At 36.1% G+C, this 12,519-nt stretch overlaps 1 protein-coding gene across 12 annotated transcripts in view; it reads left to right on the top strand.

Moving 5' to 3' along the window:
* The window catches only part of KDM4C (lysine demethylase 4C), a 309,184-nt gene that overhangs the window by 74,228 nt on the left and 222,437 nt on the right, over positions 1–12,519 (top strand). For all 12 annotated transcript variants that reach the window (XM_046905735.1, XM_040655989.2, XM_015280207.4 and 9 more), the window contains one exon: positions 9,707–9,810. In XM_046905735.1, the coding sequence (XP_046761691.1) occupies positions 9,707–9,810 (104 nt within the window). The remainder of the gene's footprint in view (positions 1–9,706; positions 9,811–12,519) is intronic.

Consider the following 12,519-nt stretch of genomic DNA (forward strand, 5'->3'; position numbering starts at 1 on the left):
CCAACAGTTCTTAGGACAAGAACTAGTAAAAGTATGTAGGACAGGCAGAGCTCAGGCCTGAGGAATGCTGGCTTACATATTTTTCCACAGAAGGGAACAGTAACCTAGCTATCCTTCATGATAGCTTAATTTAATGAAGTTGCTGGAGCATGTCACATCAGCCTTTTCAGTGCACACCTGCATGGAAGTTGGCAAGTACTGCTGATAAGTCTATGACAGTACAAGCTACAAAGGTGTGTGGTGAATACAAATCTGCTTTTCTTTCTGAATCATGCTAAGTATGATCAAAACTTAATTATTTTTATTTCAGAACTGGGTTTTGAACAGCGAGTATCAAATTGAAAATAGAATAAGGTGTTGAACAGTGAAAGTAACATTTTGGGTAGTTTTTTTTATCTGTTACATTCAGGGAATGAAGGTAGATTTCTATAGGAGAGCTACATGCTTATACTAAGGTTTTTATTGTTACAGAAGGTAGGTGTGTTAGTTTTACAGAGAGACATCTCTGACATTTCCTGTTTTCAGTGTTTGACTCTAATATCTTTTACTTAGTTTTTCATTGAGTAGGCTGTTTTTGTGGTATCTTTGGTCCAGCTAGTAGTGTGGAAGATACAGTTCCTAAGATGCTGAACTTTATGCTCACCTTGACATATTTTTCACTTATTTTTGTTTGTAGTCTTCCGTTTCTGATTATTTCCCTGCTTAAAAAGGGTAAGGCTTCTGTGGTCTTCTACTTTGCAGCTGCTGTCTGCTGAAATACAGTCTGAATTTTACAGTAGGATATATTAAAAAGGTGAATATACAAAGCAATCTACATGGCAACAATTCACTTAATAAGAAATGTTAATACAAGATAGCATAAATGAGACTTAGTGGTTAATTACATATGTATTAAAAATTTTCGGTTGTACTTTTACAGGTGTGTAACGTGAAGAAAAGTAGTTTATGCAAGAAGACTGATGACTGACTAATTCTTACTGAATTAATCGAATGCTTCTAGAGTAATAAAAATAATAAAACGTTACATTAAGTGTGGCAGGTTGTCTAAGTCAAGGCAACAGTTGATACATTAAAATTAAAGGAAGGCTAGAATATTTTCCATTAACTTGTCTGCATGTCACAATTATCACACATGCCTTTTGTGCATGAATGCTTTCATCTTTGCTTTCCATTGAAATCTTGATTGACTGTGGCACCTACAGATATTTTATTTGAAATACATTAGACTTGAATCTAATAAAGGCAACAGTTTGATTTTGCCCTTCAGCTGCTTACTCATTTATGTAAGTTTTTTTCAATTTTATGTAGACATAAATGTAATAAAAATCTCAAGTGAGCTGTAGCTGCAATTTTTATACGTGTTACATTAATCTGTAATATTATGGTATTCTTAAGGATTTCTCATTTCGCAAAATGAGTTAGAAAGTAAAGAGAATAGAAGCACAATGGAGAATCATAAATGACATTTTGAAGTATTTTCAAGTTCTTTTAATAGTTGACTTAATTGCAGAAATTATTTCAGAGAGCAAAAGGCATTTATCTGATATTTAATTATGTTCAAGAAGAAACTAAGGTAAAATCTGAGCTAGGTATATAGTGATACTATAAAAAGCTGTGTATGGTATATGGTATTAATTTGTCCATTTCATGGAGAAGGCATTACCTGTTATATATGAAAATAAGTGTAAATAGTCTTTCGAATGAAAATTGACATACAGCTTGCATAACTTGTAAGGGTCTCAAATCTGAAGGCTGCAGCAGTTGAGAAATTTAACTTTTTCCTAATTGATAGTTATATGAGTCAAGTTAGAAAAGTCATATCTGAGAGATAATAAATGCAAGTTCGTAACATACTCATCTGGGTATAATAACACTCATATTTTACAGCACTCCATTTGTGGCTTTTGTACTCTCTGTTTTATATGTCATACAAATTGACGCTGCTTCTTTGTGAGAATGTTGCCATGCAGAATATTCTCCCACTTACTTTAGTGTGCAGTACATGAAGATAAATCAAATGGAGTCAGATCACTACCAATTCACTTTAATAAGTTATATTAATTTTACTTACACCTACAAAAGTTGAATATAGAAAATATACCAGAAAACTTTGTGCTCCTTTTGTATTTGCCAGTGTTTTAAGAGGAATTCTTGTTAGCAGTGAATTATGAGTATTTTGAATACTCGTATTCAGAACGAGTATGTTCTGAAGTCCTGTTCTGTTCCTTCAAATGAACATCCATGATTTACATATGTTAAAAAATTACCTTCTTTTGAACTTTCTTCCGTAATAGCATTAACTGGGATGAATTTTGATTACATAAATTTACATTAAAGATTATTACAATCTAGGATGATATTTTTCAAAAGTTTTATGATTTTCAGTTTATATTAATAAAGAAAATGTGAATATAGCAACTTTGATGTAAAATTTGAGATGAAAATTTGAGTATGAAAGTGTAGAAAAATAAGTATGGCCTCATTCATTCCCTGTTTAGAATTTAGAATTTAGATGTGAAAGTTTTCTGTGTATCTGATTTTTATGTGTGTTTGTTAAATAGTGACTTTATTTTCAGCCAAGCTGATCACATAAGTTAACAAGATAATAATAGTCTGTTGCCTTGTAGAGTCAGTGGAGTTACTCATGATTAAGAGTTACTAATTTAAGAATAAGAAGATCGTAATTTGTCCATGTATGATCATAGCCTAACAGTTTGATTGAAATCAGTATGCACACATTCCTACTAGGTAGGTAATTGTTCCCATTTTTTTGAGTATGATAATTTACTGCAGAATGGAACCTAATCCACTTCAGTTTTTATGAGTGGTAACTGTAATATGGCAATATTATCTTCTGATATGAACTACACCCTCAGCTGTACTCTCAGAGTTGAAAAAACAAAGTGAAACAAAACTCCTCCAGGTATCAGTGATCACTGCCCTCAAAAACCTATTGAGCCAACCTTGTTTTAAAATTGTCTTTACCCTCAGACCTTTTTATGTACTCTTTAATGTCTCTCATTGCAGAAGTGTTGTGTGTGTGAATCTTGTCTTCCTCAGGAACAGCTTGCAATCTGCGTAGTACTGACTTCTCCTTGTTTCCCCTGAAAATGAGAAAGTCCTGACTTGTATCTGGTGTATGGATGGTCAAACCAGAAATTGTGAAGTAGTATTAATGTCTAGTGAGGTAAAATAGCCTTCACTGGCGTAGTGATAAGACTATAACTCAATAATAATAATAATAATAATAAAAAAAAAAGGTTAGTAAAAGTAATTTTGGTCATGTTAACTCTTGGAGTATGTATGTGGAATTATCTGAGAGCATGTTTGTGACTCTTTGCAGTTGGAAGACTCTTTCCACATGCTCTTTGCTATTGTTTGTTGTGCTAACTATAGAAAGCTGATAAATAGATTGAGTGGGACCTTAGATTTACTTGTCTCCTTTGCTTATGTGTTCATATCCAAACGTTTGTCCACCATTTGTTGAATCACATTTTTATAATAGAATCGTAGAATGACTTGGGTAGGAATGGACCTCAAGAATCATTAAGTTCCAATCCCCCTACCACACCCAGGGTTGCCAGCCACTAGATCAAGTACTGGATTAGGTTTGTCAGGACTCCATCCAACCTGACCTTAAACATATTCAGGTATGAGGCATCCACAAACTCTCTGGGCAGCCTGTGCCAGCAACTGGCCACTTTCTCAGTAAAAAACTTCCCCCTGACATCTAATCTAAATCTCTCCTCCTTTAGTTTAAAACCTTCCTCCTTGTCTTATCACTATCTACATATGTAAAAAGTTGATTTCTCTCCTGTTTATAAACTCCCTTTAAGTATTGGAAGGCCACAGTGAGGTCTCTCTGTAGCCTTCTTTTTTCATGGGTGAAGAAGGCCAGTTCTTTCATCCTGTCTGCATGAGAGGTGCTCCAGCCCTTGTATCTTTTTTTGTGGCCCTCCTGTGGACCCTTTCCAAAATCTCCACATCTTTTCTGTGTTGGGGACCCTGTACCTGGATGCAGTACTCCAATGGGGGCCTCAGAAAGGCAGAATAGAGGGGGACAACCACCTCCCTTTCCCTGCTGGCCACCCCTCTTCTGATGGAACCCAAGATACCACTGGCCTTCCAAGCTGCACATGCACACTACTGGTGGAATCAAGGATACCACTGGCCTTCCAAGCTGCACGTGCACCCTACTGGCTCATGTTAAGCTTTTCATCAACCAGGCAGGACCCTTAAGTCCTTCTCCACAGGGAGGTCTTCTCCCAGTTTGTATACATATTTGGGGTCACCTTGACCCAAGTGTGAAACCATGCACTTTTCTTTGTTGAACCTCATGTTCCCAGGGCTCACCTTTTGAGTTTATCAAGGTCTCTCTAAATGGTATCCCTTCCTTCTGCCATATCAACCACACTGCTCAGCGTGGTGTCATCAGCAAACCTTCTGAGGGTGCACTCAATCCCATCATCTACGTCATTGATATAGATGTTAAAGAGTACTGGACCCAAGATGGACCCTTGGGAGACAGTGCTTATTAGCAGCCTCCACCTGAACATAAAGCCATTGACTTGACTGCAACCCTCTGTCTGCAACCTTCCAACCAGTTCCTTATCCATCAGATAGTTCACCCTTCAAATCCATATCTTTCCAATTTAGAGATGAAGATGTGGTGGGAGACCATGTCAAAGGCCTTGCAGAAGTTCAGGTAGATCACATCAGTTGCTATCCGTTTGTCCATGGATGCCATCCCTCTGTCATAGAAGGCCACTGGACTGGTCAGGCACAACCTTCCCATGGTGAAGCCATGCAGCCTGTCTTGGGTTATCCTTTTGTCCCTCATGTGCTTCAACATGTCTTCCAAAAGGATTTGTTCCACGATCTTCCCAGGCTCAGAGGTGAGGCTCACTGGCCTTTAGTTCCCCAGATCCTCCTTCCTCCCTTTCTTGTAAATGCAAGTGGTGTTTCCCTTTTTCTAGTGCCTGACAGCCACAACTTTTCAAATATGATAAAGCCCAGAAACCACATCAGCCAGCTTTCAGGACCCTGAGATGCTGCTGTTTTGAATCGTCAGATTGTGTACTGTGTAACAATTAGAAGTATGGAAGAAGTCTGCCACTTCTCAAGAGATTATCTGTGAAAATGAGGTTGCATGCAAATTATCACAAAATACCTGCTTTTTTTAGAATTGATTTAGAGCTCATGGGTGCTTACTTTCATGTAGCTAACAAAGCATGAATCTACTACAGAACTTGAATGTTAGGTACATTCTAGATAGATTGCAGTACTTTTTTTCTTTTGGGTGTGGAAATTCACTGTGTATTCAGGATTGATTTGTAAACCTGTGACTTGTTAGCTGTAACGTGAGATTGGTATTTGGCAGTGGTTCTGCTGTGTTGCAGGAGTGCCTTGAATTTGCTTGTGGCGGTGTTAAAATAATAGGTTAATGAAGAGAGAGAGAGAGAGAACTACATGGCGTTCTTATTATTTAAATGTCAGTATGCTGTAAGAGAGTCTGTGGATTTAATGTATTTCTAAAGGTCTTGCAGTGCTTCTAATGTGTTATCCTCTTTTCAGCATGTTAATAGGTCTTTTTATATCTGTTAGTCCATTCTCCTGCAGGGTTTGTCTTTGCTGAAGGAAGAGTTTGTGTGACCTTATCTGTAGCCAGAGCAGAAGAAAAGACCTTCTGATGAACCATCTTATGAGAACATATTACCTTCCTTTCTTCCCTTGTTCACCGAAAGGGAACATTTCTGAGAAAATGCTGTGAATGAGACTGAAAAATATGTGTGTCCAACTGTAGACTTCAAAAGAATCTGGAAAAATATTTTATAGTGGCACAGAACGTGTCAACAGCACCTTTGATTTCATTGAGAGAGCACTGTAATCACAGATGTTGCCTGTAATTTTCTCTTAATGGATGTTCAGCAGGTTGTGGTCTGCTGTTCTGTGTTGTTTGCAACTTGCTTAGAATTCAAAAAGCTTACCTTATGGCTGGAGTTGTCACAACATTTTCTCATCTTTTAGAGCTGTAGTGGTACAACTCAGGTTTTGGATATCTGTTTGCCTGTCATTTGCTTTCTGACATTATTTGTTGAGCTAATTAAATGTATTGCCATACCAAATTTTGGTACAAATTCTGTTTCCTCAGACAAAAACAACTCAGTCAAGCTCTCCTTGCTTCTGGAAATGGAATTTCTTTGTTGCTTTTCATAACAGTTATTTTCTCAGTCTCAAGTGTCACCTTTGATCATTTTCTTTCAGTCTGTTTCGGTCTATTATCTCCTAGTGCTGCTCAGGTCTGAGATTTCTTGGAGGCCATAGGCTATCGATTCCAAGTTATGGTTATTATAATTGCTATAGATATTAATTGTGCAAAAGTATTTGAAGCTTACCCACCGGAGCCAACTATTAGTGGAGTAGTTTCCTTTTTCTGTCTTCTATTTTAGTGAAGCCATACTTCTGTGATGAAACTGAACTCTTCAAAAATTGAAACTTAAACTAGCATTATTTGCAATTCCAGTAGAGTGAAAAAAAAATGCATGGTAATTGCAAGTAAGAGTGACACACTTGAATAGAATTTGATCTCAGGACATATTAATAACAGGCCTTAATACTTTTGCCAATGTATATATATGTTACACCTTTATTGCCCAAGTGAACTTTTTATTGTAAGGACTGCTGTGCAAACGCAGTAAAGCAATGTCAGTCCTTTTACTGTTAAACGTCCTTGGCTAATTTCGTGTCTAAACTAAATGATGTTTTTATATCATTAGTCTAGTTGCTTGTGTTAATTCTTCTCATATATCCTGAGTGAATTCTTCTTAGTACTTTCATACATTTACAAGGCCTTTTCAGCAAGACACTTAAAATTCTATTTGGAGAACAGTTGAACAGTGTTGTTGGTTAACATATTTCCTATGGACAAGCATTTACACCTTAATTCTAGGAAATCTATCCACCTGGATCTCTCTCAGAGATTGTTTTTATTCTTCAGGCATCAACTATTTTATGCATAAATTAATCAAAAAGGTTTTTTTCTATATTATTTTTGTTGCTGCCATTAAGGAGACTTTCTCACAGTGATTAGCTGGCGTTGTTTTTTCTCCACTCTGTAGTTGTGATGCAAAGTAATTGGTAAAATGTAATATATACTTTAAATACCATTTGCTTTGTTTTAATCTCTGTCCATATTTCTCAGGGCAGGTCTTCTCTGTAGAAGGAAAGCATTACATATGTTACGCACATTTTCCTTGTACACAGAAATAAAATTGCTGTTCTGAAGTGGCTTTTTTTTTTTTTTTATATCCTTCTCACTACTATATACTTTTTTGTTTGATGGTTTTCAGTAGAATCAGACAAATTAGTATTCATTTAGTTAGCAAAGTAGAATTTCACCCTCTGTATGCTTTAAGAGTGGTGAAACTTCTTACACTTAACAGTGAGAACTCATTAGAGGCTAAGATATGGAACCATCACTTCTTTGAGCTTGTTTGCTAAGTTTTCTCCTATGGATTTGTGATAGTGAGCTCCTTTGTGCCTTAATTCTACTTTATCAAAATTTAGCAAAAAATTTCGAAATAATTACTTCAGAGAGTATTTTATTTTCTAGTAGTAGCCCATGAGGCTTTCTGAAGTCACTGAAATCACTTGGAAATAAGTGACCTACAGTGGAGTGAACTGTTGGTATTAATAAGTCTTCGCAACATTGCAAAATATGTTCTCCAGAAGAAAGCAAAATAAATTAATAAAGGTTAGCTTCACAAAAAATGGGTTATTTTCAAATGCTTTATGACTGATAAAGTAAAATAATACATTTTCTGGGACCGCTAAATGTGTGAATTTGTTATTTATACTGTCTCTCTTGGTGATTCTTGGTAACGATCTAGTACAAACTCCAAAAAGACTGTCAAGATGCTATATCTTTGTGATAGCTGTAAAGATAAGAAAGAGCTTCTAATCTTTGCTGATTAATAAGTAAACTGTTTCCCTTAGCCATTCTAGTTCTGTTGGTTTATTAGTGCTATAACTTTGTGAAACTTGAATAACATTGCAGTATGATATGGCCAGAAGCATTCCTCACTTCCTTAGCAAGAGTCTTTGGAGCAGGGAATGCATCTGTACTTAAGTAGAACAGGGACTGAGAGCAGAGACAGCAGCAGCTGGTTAGATGGGTCTCACTATACTCCTTCATTTTTCAATCTGAACTTTTCATGGTTAGATCAGGAGCTCCAGTGGGTCTAGGGTTTGAACATATAGGGGTTAAATAAGCTAGCTTTAGAAACTAGGGAAGGAGAACAACACCTCAACATTTCATGGTCAGCTGTGCAAACACAAAGAAAGGAACAATACAAAATGAATAGCTTTGACTGGTTTGAATGCACCGTAAAAAGGTCAGAGTGAGGAAGACGTCGAGCCTTTGTGAGGAAGACTTCTGACTTCCTCCCCACGACCACCAGACGGAGACCCCTACTACGGACAATGCATGCAGCAGGGGCAGTATGTAAACGAGTTCCAGGGAGGATAATGAATATGTAGATGGCTTCCAAGAATTCTGCTGCGTATGTATGGACTTGGCTTACAAATTTGTAGCTTTTTTGCTTGCAGGTGTGCAGGTTTGGTGGAGTGATCCCCCTTGCACCTGGCCAGCCAAATAAATCATACCTGCTTTATAGCCTAGCTGGGTTATAGAGTTTGATTCCGCACGTCAGTGGGCATTTTGTTGTTAACTGCTATGCCCTTTTCTTCTTTGAGGCTCTGTTGTTCTTCCCATAATGTAATCTGGAAAAACTAAATGAGTGTTGTGGATACTTGCCCTCCTTGTCCTTCTCAATTTCCCCCATTTTCCTTTTTTGTAATAGTGTTTTCTTACAGTGGTATGTTTAGGTTGAGGGAAAAAGACACTGATGTTTTCATTTTATAGAACAAAAGATTGTGTAGCTTATTTGAACTGTTGCTGAGGTCCTATTCGCATCCTGAGAAGAGACTGAGGTACTAAAATTTAGTGATGCTGAAACACCATCTTAGATTTTTTGCTTTTCCCTTCATTCATTCATCTCTGTATACTCATCAGCTGGATTTTATCATTACTTAATGAACTAAGTGGAGTTAGTGGATTAGTTCATAAATAATCATGAAAGCTTCACACCAGTTTTTGTTCAAGTAATTCAAAATACGATACCAAAAAAGCAAGAAACAAAGCAAAATAGAAAAGCTATTCTCAAAACACCAAAATAACCTCTCTGAACTTTGGGAAATAGTTAAAAATGATGTTGCCATGTTTTCTGGCTTTTTGTAAGTAGAAGGTTTTGTTTATTTACTCTGTATGATCTTCAGGTGCTACGTAAATCTGATTGTCGTGGAATCCTGAATTTAAGTAGCATGCTTGATTTTCATGTGTGCAGGGGTTGCAGAGTGAACAGTAACGTGGTAAAATATAGCACAAAGTGTTATTGGAAGGGGAAAAAATAGGATGGCCAAATCTACAGGTGCAGTTTTTAAGAATCGTTTAATACTTTAAAAGGTAAACAAAAGATGAAAATTAGCTGAGAAACGTAGGAGATGCGTTTGAGTTTTATACAGATCTCTCAGCAGCTAACAATGACAGGACGAAGTACAATTTGTTGTTAAAAAAAAAAAAAAGTACAAAAATTTCCTTACCGTTTTAATTAAAAGACACCCAATTTTGCTTATATTCCCTTTCTAGGATTCTTCCCAAGCAGCTCTCATGGATGTAATGCTTTTCTTCGCCACAAGATGACTCTGATTTCTCCCTCAATACTGAAAAAGTACGGAATTCCTTTTGACAAGGTACACTGCTGTTTATTTGTAAACTGCAGTCATGTGTTGAGTTACACTGTGTTTATTGTAAAAATTGTTTATTGTAGAAGTAACACTGAGGTAAAAACACATGTTTTAGGCCCCGACTCCCTAAAACAGTGAAAGCAAATGCCTGCAGTATTAGAACTCTTACATGAGTTAGATTGGAATTCTCTAGTAGAGAGTTACGACAGCTTGCAGTTGTCACAGTCTGCACCTGAAAGTCTGTGCTTTTAATGGATCACTGTTACTTTTTATTTCTATGCAGTTTCCTTACAAGCCTGTATATGATTGTGTAGTGACTTGAAACCCATCTTAACTATCTGCATTACTGCTAACTACATACTTAATATTTTAGAATAAATCCTTTATTTTTTAATGTTTCTGTATTGCTTTTCTGATGCTATTTAATACAACTGTATAGGTTGTAAAATAAAAAAAAGCTTCAGATTATTTACAGAGTGGAATGAAACTGAAAGAACTGTTATTTAATTTAAAATATACAACAAGCTGAAACATTACAAAAACAAAGAATGATTTTTTGTAGTGCTCATTAGTAGTGTACTGGAAAGTTGTATTGGTAGGAAGTGGAAAAAATAAATTTTGGGGCTTTTCTTTGTGGATAAATTCAAAACTTGACTGCTTTCAAACATGTCTGAAGTATTCTGTTTGTTGTCACTCTCAGAATTTTCTTCTTTGTTTTTTCATTCAACATTTTCTCTTGAATTTTGAGCTTCTTGTAGGTGCCGGCTAGTAAAAGCATTTTTACTATATTGCTTTTTCCTTAGTATATGTATTCTGTATCCTGAACAGTTTGTAAACTCTAAATTTCTAAATGAAGAGATTTTGCAGGCCTGCTCAGAAGAGTACGCTCTGATTCATAATCTCCTGCCTGAACATCTGTTTATGTTCCAGTATCTTAAAAGCCTTTTGTTCAACTAATCGGTTATAATTCTTACTCTCATCTTGCTGCAGAAAAGTCCTTTAAACTGTCCTCACCACGCTCCTTGTTTATTGTTGAAGTTTTTATTTCAGAGTGTATTTGTGTATTGATACCATACAGGCCTTAGTTATGAAGTTAGCTTCCCACAGTCCCCTGCCTAGATTATGCAATACTTCCCATCTCTTTTTGTTGATGTTTATCCAACAATATTAAATGTAGCCTATAGAAATACCTAAATTGTGTTTTTGTGTATATTATGTAGAATGATATGAAATACAGCATGCAGTATTCCAAGTGAATGCATATGAAATAAGCTCAGAACTGGTGGGGTGATATTACTATATATTGTAGTTTGTAGCCTTAATACCACCTGAAATCAATCCCTTGTTCAAGAAGTAAATATAATTAAAGTTTATTTCTCAATTATGTCTTGAGGGAGATCTTACAACAGATATTTGCCAACAATATGAAATATTCTCAAATATCTACTCCGTTGTCTGCAACAACGGTTATCAGTGGCACTGTTACTACTAAGTTAACAGTAACTGGTACTAGGAGTTATGTGCATTTGGTAAAACTGAACAGATAGAAATTTAAGAAGGTTAAAGGTTGATTAAAAAAGCATCTGAGAAATACAGCATTATTCTTAAGGCACAGAAGCAAAGAGTAAGGTAGATTTTTATATGGTATGAAGCCACTCATTTGTTACATGCCTTTTGAAAGATTGCTTCTCTTTTTATGCTTAAATTAACATATGTATAAAACTGGAGAAATGGGGGCTTTTAGAATGATACGGCCTGCCTTGGAAAGCAAGCTTTTTTGAATAAATTACATTAAAAGTTTGTTTTTGAATGATATATGATCATTGTAGTTGCCAAGTTCAGTTTTTGCGATATACAGGTACATATTGATTCCCTTTCATAATCTTATGCTTTATCATGAAGTGTCAGATGTATCCTTCCAAACTAGAAGGTCTTATAGCTTGATTTATGATGTTGGATTTACTGAACAGTACTCTGAACTGTATAATTTTCAGTGGTTTGTGCTTAAGGTAGCATCTTGGAGAGTGCTGGTACGTTTGTTTTCAGTACCACACATTTGAGGTGGGTAAGGGGTCTGATGTTCTTATTTCACTGTACTGATTGAATCTGATTTTCAGTTTTTTTAAATGAAAGTGCTAGAAATAGTTAAATATTTTAAGTTTGGTTCTGTCACCTAGTGTTAGGAGGAAGCAGTCTGTACCCAAGTGTAATTGTAATTAATGGGATTCAGTGAGAAAGTGAATAGAGAAAACCAGGCTGTGATCTCTCATGGCTCAAAGTGATAGAACTGGAAATGTGCTGAACGCTGATAAGGCAGCCTACGCCTACCAGGTGGCAGCTGAACTGGTGCTTGTTGCAATAGAACACCTGCTAAACTGTCAGCAGTGGGAGGGTGTATTGAGATAAATTTTTGGAATTGCTGGCATTGAGAATAATCCTTCTTAAACATTCCCACAGTGATTGTTGAAGTACTATAGCAGAATTTATAATATATGCATCTGTATCTGTGTTTGCATGTATATGCTACGTATGAACCCCCCAAAATATTAACCTTGCAAAATGCAAATGAAAAATGTAAAATACAATTTTGCAGTGCTTTATATTTCAGATCAGCATATTTTTCTTGTTTTTTTTCCCTCTTTGCATCCTCCCATAAGACTATCAGCAATTTACATCAATAGGTGAGGTATTAAACCTTTATGTTTATTCTTGCAT

Source organism: Gallus gallus, chromosome Z (assembly GCF_016699485.2).
Source record: "Gallus gallus isolate bGalGal1 chromosome Z, bGalGal1.mat.broiler.GRCg7b, whole genome shotgun sequence".
NCBI classification, from domain to species: domain Eukaryota; kingdom Metazoa; phylum Chordata; class Aves; order Galliformes; family Phasianidae; genus Gallus; species Gallus gallus.